Source organism: Chroicocephalus ridibundus, chromosome 2 (genome assembly GCF_963924245.1).
Source record: "Chroicocephalus ridibundus chromosome 2, bChrRid1.1, whole genome shotgun sequence".
In the NCBI taxonomy this organism is placed as follows: Eukaryota; Metazoa; Chordata; class Aves; order Charadriiformes; family Laridae; genus Chroicocephalus; species Chroicocephalus ridibundus.
Window position 1 is genome coordinate 3878415 of NC_086285.1, and position 24066 is coordinate 3902480.

The 24066-nt window shown below is 40.4% G+C and overlaps 1 protein-coding gene across 8 annotated transcripts in view; it reads right to left on the reverse strand.

Moving 5' to 3' along the window:
- The window catches only part of NKTR (natural killer cell triggering receptor), a 42241-nt gene extending 26876 nt beyond the window's left edge, over positions 1 to 15365 (reverse strand). For 3 of the 8 annotated variants that reach the window (XR_010069768.1, XM_063324293.1, XM_063324290.1), the window contains exons 1-6: positions 15278 to 15364; positions 14746 to 14834; positions 7406 to 7480; positions 3713 to 3820; positions 2636 to 2680; positions 782 to 869 (exon numbers count right to left, since the gene is read on the reverse strand). Coding sequence is in view for 7 of the 8 variants with exons in the window: in XM_063324293.1 (XP_063180363.1) it covers positions 782 to 869; positions 2636 to 2680; positions 3713 to 3820; positions 7406 to 7480; positions 14746 to 14803 (374 nt within the window). In the remaining variant the exon portion in view is untranslated. Of the gene's footprint in view, positions 1 to 781; positions 870 to 2293; positions 2322 to 2635; positions 2681 to 3712; positions 3821 to 7405; positions 7481 to 14745; positions 14835 to 14941; positions 15222 to 15277 lie in introns of those variants that run through there. The other 5 variants (XM_063324295.1, XM_063324294.1, XM_063324296.1 and 2 more) reach the window with 3 other exon arrangements.
- Between the last annotated feature and the right edge of the window lie 8701 nt (positions 15366 to 24066).

A 24066-nucleotide genomic window follows, 5' to 3' on the forward strand; every position in this document is an offset into this window, starting at 1 on the left:
GTATTTACTGATGGTAGAGAGTCATGCGTTTTCTACAATTTATCAGAATATGGCTACATACTAGAATGTTTTTTGTTTTTTTTTTTTAAGGCAATGAAGGAAAAATCTGATTATCAGCACATAATTTTACACAGTGTTGGTACCAAAGTAGCTGGTATATACACAAGTAAACAGAACTATGCAGCAATATAGAAGAAACGCATGTCAGGAGCAAACACTCCAAAATAATAAAAATTAAGAAAAAAAAACCCAAAAACAACTAACAAAACCACTGCTCATCCTCCCCCTAAAAAAAAAAATTGACCCAAACCAAACAAACAAAAAAACCAAACAACCCCAAACTAAATCATAAATCACCATATTTTAAAGAGCACATGCAAAACTACACAAACCACCTCTATACCCAACTTCCTTTTGCATACAATGCTCAACATTGTAATTTGCAGATAATCTGTTAAGATTTGATTGATGCACACAAAGTCAAAGAATCTGTTTTCTGGACACTAAGAACTTACTGCATAAGTCATAATTTTAGGGTGAAAAAAAAAAACGAGATAAACAAGGAACATACATGTAGTACCAGCTCCTAATCCAAATAAATGCCACAAGCAAATTGCAATAACTAATGTTTCCTATTAGAGTTTACACTGCAGGTACCCCCTCAACCCTATTTAAAATAAGGCGGATAACATCGTTATAGATAATTTAGCAATACCATCTTTCTCATGAACAGCGCTTCTCTGTTTAAGAAAAGCTCAACTGTCGTATTACATCTACTCACATGAAAAATTGGGAACCATTGGTATGTTTCCCTCGGTTTGCCATTGACAAAAGGAACGCTCTGTCATGTTTGAGAATAAAGTTTTCATCTGTTTGAAGAAAAAATATGTTTGTCAGATTTTCCCTGACAAAGAACACAAGTCTAATTTTCTTAGTAACTTTTGGATGCTATAAGGAGAAATTCTTCTGCTGCTGAAGAAACATGAACAGGTTGGAAAAAACAAAGACCAGGTTTAAACAACTCTCTCAAAAGTTACAGTAGAAACAGTTATCAGACAGAAAGCATTCTTTCTAAAAGAAAAAGTTTCAGATACAGTGCAAACATTTCTAATGAAAAAAAAAAGTTATTATAATGTCTTCAGTAAACATTACTTTCTCATAGACTTGGATTTAAAGCCAGCATTTTCTGAATAAAACCAAGGTTGGCAGACTTACTGACATCCTAAAACAAGACTTAACATACATGATACTGTTATTTACACAGCAGGTACCTCAGGCAGAAAGATCTAAGCCATTCCCCTGGTATGGCACATTACAAGATAGGTGGCTATCTATTCAAAACTGGAAGTCTCGAAACATACAAGGGAAAAAAAAATAAAACCCTAGATGCCTGAATGAGAAACTGAAGAACATATTCTTCCTACAACTTAAGTATAAAATTAATTAAGACTAAAATAAACACGCATTTTATATTGCGGTGAATTAAAGAGGACTTCCGGCTGTACAGCATAACATAAAACCAGATCTTCCAAAGTTCATTTTCAAAGCTAAAAATACTAAGTTGAGTGTAAAAAGCCATTCTTTTTAAGATTACATGCCAAAACACAATGCTGCATGTTTCGCACTCACCACCTTTAGGAACAAACCCTAGTAACTGCTTAGCAAATGGATCTATTCAACACTTTCTTTTGACTAAAGGCTGCGACACTCCAACACCAAACTACGTCTCTGTTTAAGACAAACTTAATGGCATGCGCTTAACCAGCAGAGCTACTGGCAAAACATACAGGACCAGGGGCTGTCACATCAATACATGTAGTGACTTCATTAACACTCCAATACCACAATAACTACCTGGTTTTTGTAACAAAGAATTGTATGTCTTTAAATAAATACTTTATAAACTCACCATTTTCCTTCCAACAACAGATTTTAAGAAGAGGTAAATATACATTTATTTACAAATTCTTTGTAAGTAAAAAAGCTTGTGTAGCATATAAACAAAATCAAACACTTTTAGAAATTAAAACTAAGCATACAAACCTTGAACAGGGAAGGGGAGGAAAGGGACATTAACAAAAGAAAAAATAGCTGTTTAGAGCTGGAAATTATGCCAGTATTCTTTCTCAGAAAAAGTCATTAACCCTCAGAAAGGTTAGACACAGAACTCTTCATTTCTCCAAGCAACACAGATATCCATCTACAAACGGACGTATCAGTTGTCTATATATTTACTAGGGAGGGTACAAGGGAACAGAGTTTGAATTTGTGTTACTGAGCTTTTGTCTCTTACCTTCTCATTTTGCAAAAGACCACATTCTCTATAAACAAAAGAATATGTTGACAGTTTTAGGCAGGAAGATAGGAGTTTATTCATGAATAAAGTTGCCTAACCTCCATGCTGAAAGTCACGTTTAATCAATAATGTTAGCCTTAATTAATTGTCAGTTAAAGTTAAATATTACCAAAAAAAAATTATCTGAAAGTCATGCATATAAAAATAATTCTCATGCAACATTAGTTTCATGCAAGAGGTGATCTATAAGTAGACCTGATTTCATTAAGTAGCTTGGGAATCAAGACTTGTTTATCTCAGAACCGAATAAAGAATCCACAAAGACATATTTCCTCTTACCTTTAAAATAGCCACCATAAATAGATTCACCTCCTTTTCCGTTACCTACGCATTAAAAAACATGAATTAAACCTTCTGTTTCATTTATGAAAAAAGCTGTATCTAACATTCCACCAGTTTATAACAAACCAGGATACTCTGGCCAGTTACTAAAATCTGAGCATAAGCTTCTTAATTAAAAGTCACAGCCGTGCATTATCCTGCTGACACTCAAAACACTGAGAATGAAGATTGCCTTAGTGCCTCTGAACACTGGGAAGTCTGAAGCGGGGCTCCAAAGGCTAATCCTGACTGGTATTTGCCAAAGCAGCAGACAGCAAAACAACGCCAAGCAAAAAAAAAAAAAAAAGACCAAAGTAGGTACGACCAACAATCTCGCCCAGCTCAAAGCGGCCGAGAAACCACTAGAATGGATAAGAAAGTAGTTGGCAGTTTTAAAGGCACTTCTACTTGACTCTCGAAACAAGATATTCTCTCACCGCGCCCATTTTATCAGGTACAAGATTTCAGGACACAGTGAAGACGACATACGTTTTGGTAAGGACAGGTATTTCATGGACAGACAACAGGCTAAAACGTTATGTTGTACGCATACTGCAGGGAAGGAAACAAAGAAACTCCTGCAAAAAACTCCTTTTGGAGACTTCTTTTAAAAACTTCTAGGTTATTTACTACAAATAATGAAAAAAGTAAACTTATTCAAACAGTTAGGTCCCTGTATCAGTCAATTACTAGTGTTGCCTCTACTGTGGACGCAAAAGTGAAAAGCACTAAGACTACATTTTGGATTTGAATTCTGTTATAATAAGATAGGTGTTAACTCCAGCAAGGGCTTGCTTGGGTTTTTTTCTTTAACTTAACACATTTTTCTAAATAAATATTACTTCAGTTGAAACATTTTAGAATTTCAAATATTAACAAAGAAATGGGTGATCTATGCTATTACTTCACAGAAAATGAAATAGTTTTATGGCATTGTAATGCATCCATGGCTTTTTCTAAAATTACATTATAACCACTTAAGTTATAACATTTCTGTTCCACTTAAAGCATTTCAGTTTTAAAAGTGTATTTTACCTTCGCTGAAGTCCCCACCCTGAATCATGAAGTTTTTAACCACACGATGGAACGTAGTGCCTTTGTAGCACAGCTTCTTTCCAGTTGTTTTGCCAATTCCTTTTTCACCTGCAAGAAGGTTAAACAAAAAGAATGTACAGATTGTGACTTAAAAAATTCCAAGGGTTTTACCTCCCTAGCTGTCCTGGTTTGAGGTAAAACAAAACCAACTTTCTGTTCAATGATTTTATTTCTTAGCTAGGCCTCTTCTAACTCTCTGAAGTTAACAGCATGTTGTGTCTAAAATGGTTCGTTCAGAGTGATAAGACAGTTTGTGCCACAGAATGGTATGCAGTGAGGCTCTTGCTTATACTTATTGCTATAACAACCAAGGTCAGCTAATTTCATTCTTTGCCCCATTGGAGGGTCAGAAACAGAAAAGCGTCAGGGGTCCCTCCTGCAGGGAGGAGCGGACGGGACAGGTGACCCAAAACTGACCGACAGGGGTATTCCATCCCATCTGCCCCATGCTCAGTAGAAAAGCTGAGGGATTGAAGGGTCAGGTCTCTTCCTTCAACAGCTGACATCTGAGGAGGACCCTGCCTGTTCATCAGCCTTTGATCCTGATCCATGGGTTCCTGACTCCAGCTGTGGAATCCAGTTCCCATCCATTGCCGAGTCCAGCCTGGGACTTCCCCAGTGCCTGCCGGTGACGTCATCCTGGGAGCTTAATGCAGTTTTGTATGTACTGTATCTATTTCCTTATTTTCCTTTTTATTTTATTATTAATACTTTAATAAAGTAGTTTAGTTTCTTCTAAACTCGTAAATCTCTTTCTCTCTCCTCCTCCTCTCTGTGTATGAGGTGGAGAGGAGGAGCATCTGTCACCGGCCATTGGGCAATTTGGCCAAAACCACGACACTAGTGCTAATGGATATGAGAGCGCCATCAGAATACCACAACTATAAAAGATCACACAGTCCTACCTATTGCCTTTTCACCATCCATTAATAGCAGAAGGGGCCCATTTACAAGGGAACTCTCAAGTGAAAAATAGGTTTCTTCTTAAAAAAAAAAAAAAAAACAACAAAACAAACAAACAAACAAACAAAAACCCCTCTCCTCCCAAGGAGGAGTGTATTTATTAGCAATCTACTCAGAACAATTTCTAAGAAAACAGGAGTTCACAATAATGATAGGTTACCTGTTTTCTGTGGTTATAGCTGCTCACTGCTATGTGAGCTGAAACTTACACCGGAGCTCTTTGCAAACCACTTATACATCTGGATGTACCAGCTGAATCCCCGGACAGGAATCTGAGCTCAGAACAGGCTTCAACTCAGTTTCAGTGCAATCTACTCTTGGAAAAATGGGATTGAGCTATTCCAAGCATCTTTACCAATCCATGCACAGCGTCAGGCCATCCCTTAATGCCAATCTGCCCAGCACCAACCTTTACCATCTCAGTATGAAACATGCACAAAACAGACACCCATTTCTGAAAAGACTGGCAGAACAGGGCAACAAAATTGTGTATACAAGAACCATTCCAGGACGAACTGAGAATCATAACAGGGGGGTGGAAAACATTAAAAATCTCCCAAACTCTGAACTGGGCCCAGGGCCATTCTTACCCAGCTGCAGAAGCCAAGCCAGGCCATGGTACTTGTTAATCTGTTCTGAGCCTGAGGTTTCCTAAGAAGTGGGCCCCAGTGGGCTCCCGGTGTTCAAACCTAATAGTGATTTTTGAGAAAGGCATCCCAGAACCTCAAGTTTCATTATTATTTCTTGAAAAATTCAGAAGAAAAACTGCACTGGGCAGGTGGATGAAATGCAAGAGAGACACTGACTTTAGCTTCCAGGAAGAGGGAAGCTGTCAGAACATGGCAATTAAGAGTAATAAGTGTATAATACCCTGTGCAACAGCTAAAATCCCACGTAAATCACATGTGCATGAGATACTCTCTAATGAGACAGGACAAATAACCCAGCATTCAGTTTCATCCCAATGGTTATGGAAAAGGCATTTGACATTCTGTCAGAGGACATTTAATCAGCATGTTCTGCGCCATGTAGTGCCCTCAGATGTGCACATGTATTTGTTACCCAGAGACAATGCTCCCCTTTTGCGATCTGTTATTCTCCCACCCAAAATTAACTGATGGCCAAATCATCCCAGATGTGCCATTCCAAACAGCCCATCACTGCCAGGATGAAGACAAAGAGCAGTTTGTGGCACAGAAACCACTCATGGCATTGCTGTTTATCATACCTGTAGAAGCCTCAGAGAATACAACTTATTTTCCATTACCCTGACTCTCCATACCCATAACCCACGCCTCCTCCTACCCCATTTTTATTTTCCACGGAAGTTATTCAAGCAAAGCTATTTATCACAGGGATAGACATACCCCTCTCCCCTCCTCCCCCTCTCCACATGCCCCCCTTTGCTACAGCACTGGAAATCCCACATCAACCAATACCAAGGAGTATCAGCCTACATTTTTCTTCATGTGTCAGCATGTCCCTCAACAAATTTGTTTCACATAATCAGTTAGCTAAAAGCTGTTCACTAAAACCACTTATTAAAATGCTGCCTGGAAAGCCTTGCTGACTCATTTTAATGATTTGGAAAAGAGTTATTTCATATACAAGGTAGAGGCTTCACTAGTGCAACTAATTCAAGGTATACTGCAAGTTGTTGAGCATTCAGGTGTAAAAGACCTTTGAATTCTTCACATAAATAACACACAGCAACTCCTATAATAACTTAATCAAGATTAACCTTCACCTTCAACTTACAGCTTAAAAATCCCTGAGGAACAGTGCAGACCAAAAAAAAAAACCCCACCAAACCCTTACTACCCTAACCCTTCCAATCATCAAAAACCATTTTTAAAAAGTTAAGTCCTACTTAAAAAAAAATGGGTTGGAGGGTGCTACATTATAGCCAGGCATTCTTTTGCCCATGTTGTCCCTTTGATTTCACAGATCCCTTCTCTCCTGTCTCCCACCAAACAAGCCCAGGAATTCTAAGGGACCATCATATTCCCTTTTAGTCCTTCATTCAGCTAAAAATGAAAAAGTTTTCTCAGATTTAACAGATGTTCCTGTCCTCTGATCCCTGTGTAGCACTTCTATGAACCTGAAATACACTGAAAATTTTATTAGATATAATCAACATTTTAAATAAGAAAAAATGTATATATACTCAAAGTTTTATGTAGTGTCCCAAGTCAAACGTCACCATTATACTGTGCAGTGACATTAATACTTAATGTCTCTCCTGATAAATCCTAAAACCCTGATAATTCCTAAAGAATTTCTTGCCTTTATCACATTTGTGTAACTTGAGTGATCAATAATTCCACCATCGTCTCAGCCTTGTCAATCACTTCTACCAACAGGAGCCCCACATTAGGGACAAAAAGAATGAATATACATTTTTGTTCCATAAATTCACAGTTTTGAATTCTGTAATCATCAATTATCTCCACTACTCACACTAACAATCTGAGGAGTGGAAATACCATGCTATTTCCTGCTACGCATTACTCAAATCCTCCTCAGGGCTAACAAGCATCAGCTTTGTTTTTACCAGAAAAGAAAAAAATATATATATCAGCATTATTATTATACTGTGGTTTATACCTGCATAAACAAATAGTAACTGTAAGAAACGTTAAAAATCTTAAACATAAGCATGCTACTTACCTGAGCACAAGCAAAGGAAGTTTTTGCAAGTCTTCGGACATATGTCTGAGAAGAGCTGAAACATAATTCGACCAACTAGAAGATAAAAAAATAAGTTTTATAGCTATATAACAAAATCTGTACAAAAATACTTAATTAGGAAAGAAAAAGTTGGTGTCTATAGGTTATGAAATATACCATAAAAACCACACTGTTGGCCAGCATTACAAAGAGACCAGTAATAATCTGTCAATGAGCACTACCCTCTAGTGGTGTACACTGGTAGAACTTAAAAGATAATTTAAAAAAGTAACTACTCCAGGAATTACTTCGCTTTTCCTCCACTTAAAGAAAAAAAAAAAATAATTGAAGTTCAAGTGCATTTTATTCAATACTTTGTCACCAAGAAAAATTCTAAGAGGCTCCTAAGAAATTGTGTTCAATTGTTGGGCTTTGTCCAAACATATACAATTGCCAGCAATTTGCATTGTTGGTTCAAAAAAATTGGAGAAATTAAAAAAGAAAAGAAATAACAGAGACACCCCTGTATTTTGTACTCTTATATAAAAATTCAAGATGTCTTCAGCTGTTGAAATGTCTGCATTTCATTAACTGCTGTAAGAACGTTCTCTGAACATTGGTCATTACAGCAGGAAAATCTAAAGAAAATGGGTAGGGACAGTCTCCAAAGAATGAAGAAACAGCAAACATTCAAAGACCCTACATTAAACAGTGGTAGCTGTAACTACCACTATGAAAAGACAGCTATTTGGAAGAAACTACTGAAGATTCATACAGAGAACACAATAGAGAAGACAGTTTAGCAAGAGTGTTATCAATTTTCGTTATAAGCACAATTCAGGAGAGCAGAAATCCCATTCCTCTGCTTGCAGAAGCGCTGAACTGAACAGCGACAAAGTGCTTTAGAAAGCCACGTACTGATTTCCTCTTGCATATAAAACCTTTCAGAAAAAAAAAAGTCACTATCCCCATTGTACCAAGAGTAGAGAAATAAAGACCAGCTGCCGATTTACCAAGATGACAGCTGCCAAATAACTAATAGGTGTCACCACCTGTGGTCTTCAGGAGGGACTTTTGCCCTCAGGCATAAACTGCAGAAGCCTTATGGTTTCAAGTCCCTGTCCCACATACAAAACCCACCATATTTAGCACCTTAAGCAGCAGGCACCACCACATCTGTCTTCCGGTGGAAGAAAATCATCTTAAGTTCTTGAAGATGTCCAGGCAGAACATGCAAAATGACATTCATAACGAAGGTACCGTGATTTCAACAGTATCTTTCTTTCACTAGTGCTTTGTCAATAATAACATCAGCTAGATTCTCATGCCTTTCAACTCCTACAAACTTTGTGACGCACACATTCAACATCAAAAGACTATAGAACCAGTTTAAAGGGTAAGGACGCTTCTCCTCCATATAACCTAAAGTGCTGCTTACCTGGTTATATCCAGCTATCTAAAATGTGTGCTTGTAATACATAAACCACATACTGTGCATCCATCTACTGGGTTACTATCTGTATTTTGTCTAAACTGCATGAATGCTATTATCACTGAAAGCTTGTATTTTCCACTGACAAACAATGAAATGTGCCAGAGAAAGATCAAACGCATTTCCACACCTTGATCAAATACGTATGAAATAACAGCTGTTAATAAAAAAAGAAAAAAAATCTTTTTATAAAGTATGCTTAGAACCTACAAATCTTTCTCTTACCTCAAAAAAACAAAAGGAAACATCTCATTTTAAATTTGGAGCTCAGATAAAAACAGCATTTGACATGCTACCGGTTTCCTCAGATTTAGACACCTCTTCCCTGAAATGATTCACCTGCACTGTAGAGAGAAAATTTCCAATACTTTCTTCAGCTTAATTTCTCTGGTATGAAGGTGAAGTTATCTGATTGGGGAACAAGCTTTCTGTGACTAACCATAAGACTTGAAGAGTAAATTAAGACAAACAAAAAACTGCTAAAGGGGGTTATTCAGGTCTGCTAACAAACCCACCCAGACTCCTCAGTAGGCTTTAGCCAAGAAATGAGCCTGAAGTGATAACTCACTTCTAGGCTAAAGCAAAAAACGCCGGGATTATATTTTTAACAATGAAGTTCTTGCCTAACTTGAGATGTAAATCTTCCAGCGCCACAAGGAAGTTATACAAACTATTAAAATCTTTATTGTAATGCATCAGCAGGCAGGACATTTCTATAATTTTAACATAGTGTTGTTCTCAACAGAAGACTGATTCTCACCAGCTCCTAGCTAGAAGACACATTTGTCTCTACCACAGCATAGATTTTACAGCACATTACTGTACTTTTTGTGCTAACACCATAGAAATTTATCCAACTTAACATTTGCCTGTTATTTGTAAAACAATACTTTGATAAAGCATTCTTATTTGCTAGCAGGCTTTTAACTAATTTTTTAAAGATTTTTTTTTAAATATAAATTAGAGTAAGTGATGAAAGAAGTATTTACATTACTGGTAATTAAATACAGTAAGCGATGCATATATAAAGTCTAAGATGTTTTGAAGTTTGATTTCATAAAGTGTTATCTGTAGCTAATGAGCTATACCAATTATAGAAACCAGAAGGCATAATGACCAGAAAAAAAATCCAATTTCAGAACTCTATTTTCAAATTGAAAGATGAAAATGTTGTTTTTCTTTTGGTTTGTTTTTGAACCCCTGACCCATTTTTTAGCTGAGGAAGAACTAGTACTTGATTCAAATTAAGTGGTAAAAATTCAGAGTAGGAAAGTTTAACAAAATGAGCATTGATTGCAAATGTTTAGCCAGTGATTTCCTCCATTTTAGCTGCTTAACTTTTTAGAAACAACCTCAGGAGCAAAACACATATTGCTTGAATGTATTTTCCATGTAATACAAACTGTTTTGCTAAATGATGTTACATTTCAGGCATAAAGGTGTCAATTTCAGACAGCTGCACCCAAAATAAACCTAGCTGTTCAAAACTGAATTTAAATATATTGGGTTTGTCTTTTCCCCGATGTCTTAGAGCAAACCAAGAAAGAAGCCAGTGCAGCACTTTTCCCAGTATATCAACAGGAATATCCTGCTGAAGGAGAAAGCAGGGATTACAACCATTAAGACAGTGATGCACATCCCTTACAGACAGTGGCCAGGACGTCTGCCAGAGGCCCAAAGGCTTAGACAGATTTGCATACAAGCTTAAATAACAGCTCACTAAAATGACCCTACTTTAATTTTATTAATTTATTTATCCCAGAATTTGTGAACGCTAACTCATACAAATTTAAAAAGACAGCTTTCAAGTAGAAATGTGGCTACTGTTTTCAGAAAAATAAAAGCTTACTGTGGAAAGAGAACAGATTTAAAATACCAGTTAAAACAATGGATGTCTCAGTTCCCCTGAGCAGGGATCTATAGTCTTGACACATTAACACTCCATAAACTTTTTTCCCCAGGTCTCTACTAAGGCCTGTCTTCCACAAATACTACCTGAAGCTCCCTCCCTCCCAATCTTCTGTGGTCTCCACAAAAGTAAACATATTTCAGTACTGCATATAACAAAAATTTACTGTCTTCAGTTTCACAGATACACAAGCGAGAGATTACACCTTGTCTTCTAGCAGAAGGGGCTGATCAGTTTGCTCTTCCATTTACTGATCCAATTTGTTCCAGACTCCAAGATAAGTCTTCAGGTTATTTCATTCTGCACTGACAACAATTCTGTATGATGACTGGATTACAATTTTTATTAAACCAGATCCCTCCAAATCTATACCTTATCTCCCTTACACACCCTCTGACAGGGGTCCCCCCACAGCGCATGCCCTTCTGGCGTCCGTTGTACCACATTCAACTGGTTTGCCAAGCGGTTCATGGGCAAAGTGCTTTCTGCCAATCTACAACTTTTTGCCTTCAAAGGGCTAAAAGTTAATGGGAAGCTAGTCGAGAACAGTCTCCATCTTCAGGAAGGGTAACAAAAAGGCCATAAGGCCTCCCTGGTTCTACTAATGCAGGCACAGTATTATGATGACTTTTGCAGTGTAGCTTGTTTCACATAAATTCATAGCAGCTGAAATCCCGAAATACATCAAACTTGAGGCAAAAGTGACTAGAAGGAGAGAAGTAATGAAATAACAGACTGACCAATAAGGGAAGGGACATACCCCAGTAAGGTAAGAAGCTGAAGTGGAATGAAAAAGCGAGCAAGGGGTCAAACGATAACAGAAGACAAGAAAAAAAAAGTAAAAAAAAAAAAAGAGAAGAAGGAAAATTCTGCTGTGAATAAGAATGAAATAAAGGAAAAATTAGTAAATATAACATACTTCATGATGGATAAAGACAGTCGGGGGAGCAGGGACGGGAGATGTGTGAAAAAAATCTCGGATGGCCACATGAATGCTACAGCAGGAGAGTATGTGTGTGACATACCAGTCGGACATCCGTTCTAATTATCACGGTACCTGAAAGACTGAAGCTCCACACGGATTTTTGCATCACAGAGTAAAGACAGAATTATTTAAATAGGCATCTGTTGCCATCCCAAATTTCCTGGCACACTGTAAACAGTTTACTCCGATGTGCATGCTGTATGGGTTCAAATCCATTGGTAGGGGGGTCCCAAAGAAGGGACAGTTGCTGTCTGTGCTAGTATTGAAATAAATGCTTATTCCCGATTTATTCTCCATTTGCTCTTTTAAAATTACGAACCACAATGTGTATTCATAAAAAAATGCTTAACAGGCAACTTAATAAAAGTAGCCTAAATTTAGACTTAAAAAACACTGACACAAAGCCTACAAAGTTTGCCCCACTGCAAGAGGCACATACAAGCAGCCATCAAGTTTTATGCCAAGATTCTGTAGCTAAAATTAAAATATGGACGCAAAAGCTGTAATAAAGCTTCTGAAAGCACAACCAAAGCTACAATATTCACTCCTGTATTTTCTAAGGGATCTAGTTAAAGAGTAAAATTAATTTGAACTATGCAGTCCCCTCCCCTCTCACATATGCACACACATACCTGTGCTGTCTTATTTTTAATTGCTAGAGGTATCTTGACAAACATTGGGTAAGCAAAGTCTGTAAGGGGAAAGCTAAGAGTTGGCAGCTGCGTGAAGGAATATTTTTGGACTCCAAGCAACCTACACTGTTAAAAATGACACAGTTTTGAATTCTGCAGGCAAAGAGATGTCTCCAGTACCTAGAGGCACGTCCTCTTATTCTCCACATTTCGTGGAGAGATGCGAGTTCAGCTTTTCAACGTAGACAGGGTGGGGGCAACGTCTTACTTCTTGGCTAGCAACAAAATGCAGGATTGTTCTTTTCACCAGTTCTTTCTCCCTACATCTAATAAAAATCAACAAGTAGATTGACTTACTGTATTAAAGTCAAATAAGCAAAATGTTAATTTGGAAGTCTGCTGGTAGCTTAAAAGTTAAAATTAATACCTCACTAGTATCAGCAAGAGAGTACATCTCAGAGTTAATGCTTCATGTCATCTGGAAGCACTGCTTTATCATTCACACTTGGTTCAGCTTTTGAAGGTCATCTTACAGCTAAAAGAGCAATGTTTAAGCTTTTTAAATATAACCTTAAATCCCAAGACATAGTTGCATAGTGAATTAATAAACAGACACTAGAATAAAGCAGTATAACCAGAGTACACACGAGTCCCCATACCAACATTTTACAAATTGGCATGTTTTACTGCCAAAATACAAGTCATTAGTCAGCTGCAATAAAAACAGCAGGGCTCTGAATTTGATAGATTTGTGAAATTCCTGTTACTTTAAAAGGGAAAATAACTACAGACTGGCACGAACAGAGCCAAAGCCCCTGTGTCTACCCCAGGTACTGAAAGCTCTGCACCACCAAGAACACTAACGCTGCAATTCCTCTCTGACACCGCTATCAGTCGTCAAACCCAAGTAGATGTGAGGGAAAACAAGGTAATCCACTTTCACTCGTGATGCACAGCACAAGGCGGAGGAAGGGACAAGGCAGGCAACAAGAAGTATTATGAAATGGGAGCAGGAACATCCGCACAAAGAAAGAGCTGAAGAAAACAGCGCAGGGAGAGATGCCTCAGATGAAGAGTTAAAAAAACCCTAACAAAGATTAAAAGCAAAGGAGATGAAGGATGATGAAATGTCTTTGCTATAATCAATCTTATCAAACTACCATTCCTAAACTGGAAACCTACCCAACCTAGAAACATTTTTAGTAGTCTCATTCCATAGCAAATCTGAATTTAAAGCAACAGAAAACGTTAAAACTCCATTTTTCTCTTCAAAGTATTCAGAAAAGTCACTGTTAATTAAAGCAACTCAAATAGGAGTTTGAATAGCAACAGATTTACAGATATGCCCTATCAGGTCACTGAAGTTAGAATTGAATCTTTCTTTTCAAGTTTTGGTGAAAATAAAAAGCAAGTCAAACAGGTTACAGTTACATTTTCATGCAACTGAAATCTGAAAATGCAGAGACCTTATTTCAAAATCTTTCAGAGAAACAGTGGAGCAGAAAATGAAAGTGAAAGCATAATGAAGCCATCACATTTATTCATTTTTCTGAGAGACAAATAGTAACAACATAGGGCATTGAGTACGTGTGAGACAACTAATATGCATCGATAAATTCATGTTCAAAAAGACGAGTAAGTAAATCTGTATGACCATTTTTACAGAGCGGGGAAAACAGAAGAGGGAATCAAGTAGCTATTCCGGGATTAAAACTCGCAGTGTCCCACGTACGGGTGATGACACTTCCCATAGGGAAAATACGAGTTAAGAGATGATTTATTTTTATTATTATTTTTTTAAGCAGGCCATCTGTTGAGACATTCTATGCTTCTATGGCCAATTCTTCATTTACATTCAGAAGACTCATTTTGAGCAGGAAGAGGAAAGATTGAGACCAGATGACCTCCTGAAGTCCTTTTCCAGTTTTAATTACTGTGTGATTAAAAATACTTCTAGGAGTACCTCTCCAGTTTCCTCACAACTTGACCCAATTTTCCATAGTTTATAGAATTGTAAAGGTATAATACCTTTACACAGCACTTATAATACAGAACGCTTTTTATCTTCAGAATAGTTAGTCTCACTGAAGCTCTCTCTCCAGGAATGCAAATAAAAATCAATCGCAAGCGAGAATAAAAAGTATCCAACACCCTAGCAAACATCAGAAGTTACTAAAGACTAACTCAGAAATTACACATCAGTGGCCAAACTCATTGCTAACGGCCTGAGTCAATTATTAAGGTAAAAATGTGGTAAAAAATACAAAAAACAACCACCACAGCACTCGAGAGGAGTGTTCGTGTGGGAGAGGTAAGCCTTACCTGGTTCCCGGTTGATTTCTATCTCGAAGAAGCACTGGGGCCGGTCCTGCACCCCCATGGCGGCGGGCAGCCCGGCGGCCCCTCGCCACCTGGACACAAAGAAGAGGCGCCTTGGGTGGGAAGCGGCCCGGCCCCGCCAGATCCCGCCCCTCGGCCGCCCTTCCCTCCCTCATTCCCTCCCTCCCTCCCTTCACACCGAGGGGTAAAACGACACCGGGCGGCGGGGCTGTGAGAGCTGGCGGGGCTCCGTGAGGGGGCGGCGGGGCCGTGAGGGGCTCCGAGGCTCCGTGAGGGGGCGGCGGAGCCACGAGGGCTGGCGGGGCTCCGTCAGGGGGTCGTCAGGGCCGCGAGGGGCGGCGGGGCTCCGTGGAGGGACTGGCGGAGCTCCGTGAGGCGGCCGGCGGGGAAAATTCACCCCGAGGAGAATTTTTTCCTCTCGCAAACAGCCGATATGGAGGAGGGGAGAGGAAGGATGAGCCCTCCCCCTCCCTTAACGCTGTCGGCCCGGCCCACCCTCTCCCCACGGCCTCACCTGGCAGCTCCGGTGCTTTGTTCCCTCGCCGCGTTCCCCTCACCCTCCCCCCGCCCCTGCCAGGCAGGCGCCGGCAACCCCGAACGCCATTAACCGACGGACTCCATGGCCCCTCCGCCCGCCCCGCTCCGCCCCGCCCCGGCGCGGTGCCGCCTCCCCCCGCCGCGGCCCGCCCCCGCCGCCCGCCTGGCGCTGTATGGGGCGGACGAGGGGGAGCGGGAGGAGGTTCGTCTCGGGGCCAGTGGCTCCGCTCCCTCCAGAGGGGCGAGCTTCCCCCGTCCACTTTGCTGCGGAGGAGGAAGGTGCTTTATAGAATAAATAACACGGTGAATCCCCGTAGCGGGGCATCCCCCCTCACCGCCCTCTGTCCATGCTGGGCTCTGGAGCTGAGCGAACCCCCCCGCCCCCGGGCTTCACACCTTTATTTTGAGGACACTGAATGGTTTTCCAGAGATATCTCTCCCTCTGAAGGGAAAAGATTTTTGCGAGCACAAAAAATCCCCCCTCAGAAGATTTTATATGTGGAAATGTTTGCCGCAATGCGTTCGTCAAGGCTGTGGTGGGACTACTGGTTCTCCTTCAGCCACTCCGAGGGCCAGCCTGGGGTGATCCTGTGCCTTGCTCGGCCTCAGCCCGGTATAAATTTGCCCAGCAGTGTCATGTAAACCTAAGAAATTCTAGTTATTACAGCAGGCCATAGGTTATTTTTCCTGAGTTTGGGATGTTGGCCCATCCCAGAGTGTGGAAGTGGTAACTGTGAACTGTCAAACTGTTCAGGAAGGAGTATTAAATCTATAAATCCTCAGCCTACGACATCTTTCAGGCCAAGTTACTTCACTCCAAGCATGTCCAGCAGCTTAAAACAGCTTTTCATGTAGCCCCTTCATATTAATTTAATTTATGTAATTACTCCTGTAACAGTAACTTTGTTCTCATCGGTACAGAGATGGGTTTTCTGGGAAGGTGGAGGAAGGCAGCACCTCTAGAATGGTTGTCCTGGTTTGAGGGACACAGGATTAATTTCTCTTTCAGTAATTTTACTGTTCAGTAAGCTCTCTTCTAATGCTTGGGAAAACCGCATTTTTACAAGACTCTAGTGTCTGAATTTGTGAAAATACTTACTTTATAGCCAGCTACGGTGTGTGGGTTTCAAGGTCTCAGTATTTTCGAGTTAGCCAGGTGGGGGGATGAGAAGGAAGGAGACCCGGGCACTTCACCCAAGCTGCCAACAGGATTATTTCATACCATGAACGTCACATCCAATATAAATTAGAAAGTTTGCTGAGGAGTTCTCTCTCTTTCCCTTGATGGCTGTGATCCTGAGACCTCCTTGCCCCGGTGCTGGACCCCTGAGCCCTTCTCTTCCTCCCAAAGCCGCAGTGTCCAACATTTGCTGTCCCCTGCTGGGAGTGCACAGCTTCCTACTGGTATAATTGGCTGGGTATAATCCTTTTATATTGGTATCAGGATCAATATTGGTTCTTTGGTGTTATTAATGTTAATTATTTAGTATTATTCTATTTAATCTGTTTATATTTCAACCCCTGGGTTTCCTTGTTTTTTCCTGATTCCCCTTCCTGGGTGGGGAGGGGTCATTGGGTGACAGAATAATTGTCCAAACAACAATAAATTGTTGTAGGTTCCTCAAACCATAACAATAGCATACACCCTGAATACATTGTGCCATCCATACAGCCTTTATGTAGTCTCCAGCTAAACCACAGCCTCACCACTTGGTGCAAAAAAATGTCTTTTATTACTTCCAGAAAGAAGTTTTGTCACTTTCTGTGCTGTGAGGACACTCTTTTAAGTCCTCACCTCCCAAGAAGCAAACTGTTTCCGAATGCTTTCCAAAAGTTGTACAAACCAGAACTCATTGCAGTAATTTTACCTGGCATCAGCGTCTGTGGTTATGTCCTTGTCTGAGGAGAAATTCAGAGGTCTTAATGTTTAAAAAAATGTGCTGAGAATGAAGAGTAGCGATACTGAAATCAAAGGATATTTTAGATGTTAGGAATGCAGCAAAGTGGGATTGTTTTAGATGTAATTAATCTATAGCTTTAATGGCTGCTGTCTCTGTAGTATTTGAGCATCTCATGAAGTTTTAACCGCCAGATTCTGTCATTCCTTATTATGTCTAATAACACGTGATTGTCCCTAAGGAAGCCTGTCTTTGGAGTCGTCACATAGGTTTGCTGGTCCTTTGGGGATAGTCGCATGACAAGATATCACACACAATGTGAAAAAAAAGTAGCAGAGTCTGGCCCTAAATTATTTAGCTGTGAAATGCTCTTATAAAGTAGAAGGGTATTACTTGCCTTGCTTTAAAATGGTAAACCGAGAAAAAAAGCTACTGAGAAATTGAGTTACAGTAGGTCCACAGGAATTCCTTTCCAAAATTAAAATTTGAAGACACATCTCCTTGATTTCCTTAATCTTCCCGAACAATAAATATTGTATGTTTGGGTTTTTACGGTTTTGGGCTTTTTTTTTTTCCCCTGGGATGCAATGAACTATTAATTCCCTTTTACCTGCAGTCTCTTGCGTTTCTGTTTTCAGAACATGAAATTGCTAAAGGCAGATGAGCAAAGAAATAGGCATAAGTCTCAAAAAAGATATGGAGATGTGCTACTTGCTCTTCATGCAAGTAGCAAAGATTGTGAGCAATAAATAAAAAGAAGTTAATTTCAAGCCCTGATTATTTTAATAAAGAAGCAAACTAGAAAGGAGTTCTGATCCCCTGGGAGATAAGCTCTCAAGATCATCTCTAGGACTACAGCTGATAAATATGCAGCTTGGTGGAAGAAAGACATACCCTCAGAAAAATGTTTCCCAAGCACTTCTGAGGCCGGTCTTTGGGACCATGAAACATTTAGTTACAAATGAAGAATTTGCCTTGTGTTCTTATCTGGGAACTGCTGCAGATGCCCTTCTGGTAACATCCTGAGCCCGTTGAAACCAGTGACAAAGCCTCCATTGATTTCAGCGCCTATGGATGTAGGCTGTTTGAGGGGGATTCAGGTCTGTATGGCAAAGCAGTATAGTTATGAATAATTGCTTCTGTATAATACTAGTTTTTGATAAGCCATAAATTTGTGAAACGCCCCCTTTTATAGGCTAAAATTTTCTCGGCTATGTTCCAGTCCTACAGACAACGTTTGCGTGCACCAAGATCAGCGGACCCAACTTTATTTTCTACCTAAAATCAACTTCTTAGTGGTACGGTTTATGCACAAGAATTCAGGTTGACAAATCTTGGCTGAAAGTTGCATTCTTCTCTGAGATAGAGCATGCTTGGCTACAAGACTTTGAAAAGTAGGAGGGTGCAAAAGCCGCTGTTGAGCAGTTATGCAACCTACACGCACATTAGGGTAAAATGGTGTAAATTGGGACACAGTCTTTATTTTCCAAAGTGTCTTTGATTGCCCTGATAATTCCTAGTCTACCTGTGGCCATGAAAGCTCGAACTAACCAGCTTTTGTTTTTTCTTTATAGAGGGTTCTCCTTTTTTTTTTTATTTTTTTTCAAAATCCATACACAGAACCTGAGTCTGAAGTCGAAAACAAGTTTTATTTATGAGCGACATGTTGTTGGTCAGTTCTTTCTTATGCTATTTTAGATGTTGCCATTGCAGTTACATTTTATTTATCAACTCCAATACCATACACGGCCTAGCGTCTGAAAAACCTGTGGTCTGCTCCTTGCGTGCTGAATATTTCCTTACCTAATTTGTGATTTGCACTCACATTACTTAGATAAGGAGGAGAAGGAATTTTCAATGTAGCTTTTCATTATCTGGGACGTTTCAGTTTGGGGGGGTGGTGCTCAAAATACTTCTGTGAGACGGATTCATGGCTGCTTATTCCAGATCTCGCTCTGTAGCTGCTCTGCGCAGATTCTGATCTGGCGCGAATGGATGCGAAGTGTTGACACCAGGAGAAGAAGTGACTCAGAGCTGTTCACGAGGGTCACTGAAGTTTTGAACATTGAGGGATGGTGGAGAAAAGAACCAGAAAATTCCACAGTTAAATTTAAAAACTTGTGTTACTGAGGAACAGACGAGCACCTGAAGTGTTTCCTTCAATCATTCAGGCATGCAAAACCATTTCTTTGGTATTTTTTTTAGAATAAATATTGCAGACCGGAATAACTGAAAAAGGTCTTTAATTATGAAAAGCCTCGCTGCTGAGCAAACAAGAAGTTAAAAGTGAAAAGCTGACAGGCAGTTACCTGTTAAGCAAACTTAAACACTGAAAAGGTGCTTAATTAAAAAATACCCATGTCAGCATTTGAGAGAGGAGTTTAGAGTGTTAAAGGGAAGTAAATGGCTTGGGATAAGCAATAAAATCTGTTAGCTTCAGGCTGCTGATCGGAATCCACACCGTGGCAGTAACATCTGACATTTTTCCCCACATTGAATGCCAAGACGTTGAAGATCTGTGCACGGCCAGCAAAAAGCTCCTGCCCACGTTACCAAAAACGTGAAAACTCCGGGCTTTTATGGAGCTTTGGAAGCAGTTAACGGTTCCTATTTTGACAGGACTGAGTAAATTGGGAACGAAAGGACATGGAGAGGAGAATGTTCCAAGTACAGCAGGAGATTTGGGGGTTTCGGCTGGTATCGCTAGCGCCTGCCTTTGACAGCAGCATTCCCATTTGGCACCGTGCATTAACAGCTATTCAAAGAGCCTGGGAAGGTGACGGGAGAAACCATCTGTTACCCTTCTGCTGCCCCCGGGTCCAGTGCATGAGCAGTCTGGCAAACCTGCCCATGGAAATGGAAAGCCAGATCTTTTGATGTCACTCTTTCACCGAATGTGAACATTAGGTAAAAGTAAAGAAAGATTGTATTTACTGTTATTAACATACCAGTAATGTCATTAATAACTTCATAGAGTCAGGGGCACGGAAGTAAAATAAAACCAGATTATAGCCACCCATACACTGAGCCAGCTCCAATAAATTTCCCTCTCTTTTGTTCCTTGACAAACTCTTAGGATGCTTACACAGCTGTCCCATAGCTGAAATTCATGTCTCAACCCAAACCTTTTCTCCTAGGACTTGCTTTTACCAAAAAAGAGCATTGATGTGGGGACACGCATATGCTCGGACAGGTTATAGGGATATTTGTAACCTCACACATCCAAACACTCCCTGCAGTTCTCTTCATTCACGCTTCCCTTTCCCCAGGGATCTCCTGTGAACTATAACCCAATTAATACCTGAGCCATTAATGCACTTCCTAAAGGATTACCGAGCTTTCCTCCATCCTGCCCTAAAGCCTTGGGAGTGTTTCCATCCCTGGCATGAGTAGGTGGAGCCATCTGCTATCGGGCAGTAAACAGAATTTGTTAATGACTGTCCCAGCGTGACAGAAATATAAGCAAACAATTAATCCATTATGTGGTAAATTGCTTAATGGGGCAGGTTGTATTCCTGTAAGTATAGCTTCTTTAGGCACTGACGCCTGTGCTTCATGTAAACTAGTATACGGGACTTTAAATGGCCAGGATGTGTGCAGGTTATTACCAGCAGCTTGCTGAGAGTAGAAATAAAGTCAGGCAGTTGCTGGGAGGCAGGTCGGGTTTGGGAGAGTGGAAGTCTCCTCCTCTGGCTGCCTGGGCTCTCCCCGGATAAACAAACAGCTTCAGCCGCTCCGGCTGATCTGGCGTAAATCTCAACAGCACCAAGATCTCATCCAAAAAACATTCAAAAGCAAATGCTGTCAAGAAGCCTCAATATGAGTGAGTTCAGAAGCTGGAACATCGTTTAATGTAGTTTTCTATATCATTCTTCCAGCTGCTCCAGACTGACTCCTGCCTCTGCAATCTTCCCATCTACCTACCTGCTTATTTTCTCCCCTTCATTACTATCTGAGTTCTCCCCAAATAATTTTACCAAAATATCTCCATTTCGCTTTTCTTTCACTGCTTGTAGAGAAAGAGGCGGATGATTTTATATTGCCTTAACAAATAAATGCCAGATATCTGACGTGTGGATTGTGTAGGTCTCAAGATCACATGTGGCCTGATCCAAACACCAACGCCATTAATATTTTTTTCATTTACTTCAGGGGATTAAAACTCAGGACTATTGAAAGAAAATGATGTCTTGCTAGTAATCAAAACTATTCTTTATCCAAAGGATGAAGCCTACTTTATATCTGACTTGATTTACCCATTCAATAATACTTAAATTAGGTCAAAAAAAAGAGATTCTTTTATAATTAACTGGTGAAACTTGGTGCCACAGGAAAGCACAGCGGTTAATGCTAGGATGTCTGTTTCTGCATGTGGAGTCTTGTGTGGAAACCAGTGAGTGGGCCACGCTGCATAACAGCAACACAAGCGAGTTTCTACCCTCACAATAAAATTAGAGTGTTTGTGTTACCGTGTTCTTGCAATCTTCCATCTGTTTATCTGTGCCTGTTGTCTCTTGTATTAAATTATGAGCTCTTGGAATGAATGAGACGAAGGTCTTTGGTAGGTACTTTGACAACCTATATCGGTTTTATGTCAGTGAAAGAAATAAGACAATTTTGCCTAAAAGGCTACCCTTTAGGCAAAAAAGGCTACCCTTATTCATAAGTGACACTGAGGTAGGGCTTAGAAATAAAAAACGGTAGTGAACAAGTAGAAAGGAAAAATCACACATATTGCTGAAGGCAGCTAACCGACCCTGTAAGAAGCTTGGTATGAAACGTAATATCCCCAGGATCAATCTGATTCAAACTAATATTTAATTAATAGCTTTTTGCGGGGAAAATGGCATGATGACTCCTTTCCCCTAAGTTTTTACTTTCTTTCTTTCTTTCTTTTTTTCTCTAAAGTTTAATTTACCTTTTTACCTCTGCATTAAAGATGTATAAACCCCAGCCCAGCGTTCTCACTAAGCACCATCTGAGAACACCCTGTTACGCAGCACAATGTGCTTGAAAAGCTTGAAACGGAGTCAGCTCGGGTACTTCAGAGCTTGTTAGTTTGAGGTCAGACAGACTGGACATTTCTGCACCATGGTGGCCAGCACTGTGGATCGCAGGAGGGTTTGTTAATTCCGCTGCGATGCCGACAGCCAGCAGAGGTTCAGGGGACCATGGAGCAGAGACATCAAAGTAGCTCCACAGACCAGCCTACCACCAGCAGAGATTCATTGGAGACAATTTGCTGTGCTGAGCCAGAAGTGACTTCACGTAGAGCTGGTGGGACACCTTGTCACCGTTCTCCCAAAGTTCCCGTTTCCAGGAGTGTGACATGTGGCACAGAGATGCTTGAGCTGGTTCCAGGCAAAAGCAGCTGAGCTCTGGCAGGGCTTTACTAGCCCAGGCTCAGCACTGTTTCAAGGCAGCTGCGTTGCTCCGAGACCCAAATTGGCCTCAGAACAAGTACAGCTCCATTTGTATGCACTGCTGGTCCTGAAACAGTAAATCAGATCGAAGCCAAGCTGACTCCGCACAAAGCCATCTCAGGTACATCTAAATCCAGACAGCCGGCTGTGCTTTAAAAATAAAGAATTCAAGTCACTACGCAAAGGTAACTGGGTGAAATGTAGTGGCCCCCGTGAGCTGGGAGGTCAGACTAATTGATAGAGCACTTTGTTCTGGTGTTAAAGCTGTGAATCTGCAGCTGAGGTTTCAAAGCAGAGTGATGATAATAGCGAGGAGAGTGCCAAGAAGGAAAAAAGCTGAGTGGTTGGCAGAGCCGTGGCTGCAGCGAGGCGGGTAATTCTCCACAGATCAAAGTAGGCAGAAGGGAACCTCAGCCTGCCCCTGAAACGGAGGGCAGAGTTTGCCGGACACACAGAAATTCTGGCTGGTGGATACGGGCAGAATCATTGAGATGAGGAAGAGGAACGGATTCCTGCAGGGAGTTCCCGCAAAGAAGTGGGAGGTTTCTATAGGAGGAACGTGCTGGGGAATGAAGGATTGCCAGAAGTCCTCGACTGGCACAGCGGGTTTAGAGAACAGTATTAATAAAAAATGCAGTGCCTCCTGGTAACAGCGCTAGTAATAACTGTCAAGATTAATGTTAACATTGATATAAATAAAAGCTATATGCAATTATGATCAGCTAAGGTTAGGAAGAGATTATTTTTCTGGCTTGAACAATTAAGTGCATTGTGTGCACTTACAGACAGGGGAGGTTGGAAGGGGAGGATGTATATTGTCTTCTGAAACATTCAACCCTGACCACTGTCAGAGACAGGATACTGCATCGATCTGTTTGGGAACAACAGTTTCTCTTTTCTGCAACAAGCACAAAATATTTGTGCTGGGAGTTCAGAAGCTTTGGCCTCACTTAATTTGATACGAAAAGTTCTTGGTGGACAGAGATATATAAAGGTGCCAGCGTGATCAAGTGAGAATCTTGTTTATGCCGCGGCAGAGAAAGTTTGTCTTATGATAAGGCAGGAGCTTAAAATAAAACCTGAATGTAAGCATATAAATGAAATGATTTGGTATTTACTTTAGACTGCAAATTCTAGCTCCCAAAATATAAATAAAATGGCTTGCTATTTACTCTAGCTCCTACTTGAAATGCAGGCCAGGATGCCATAGGCTTGCAGCACGCTAATAATTGCAGATATACCATCAATTGTGCTGGCATATTCGTTTAATGGATCACAATTGTTGCTATAAACAAATGGTAATTGCTTGGGATTTAAAATATACTGTAATTGCACTTTTAACATCGAACTTTTGTGATATAAAGACGGTAATTGCGTCACCTTTCAGTTCAATCAGTTTAAAATATGGGGGCAAGGGCAGTTTCGCAATGATGACCAAGAGAAAT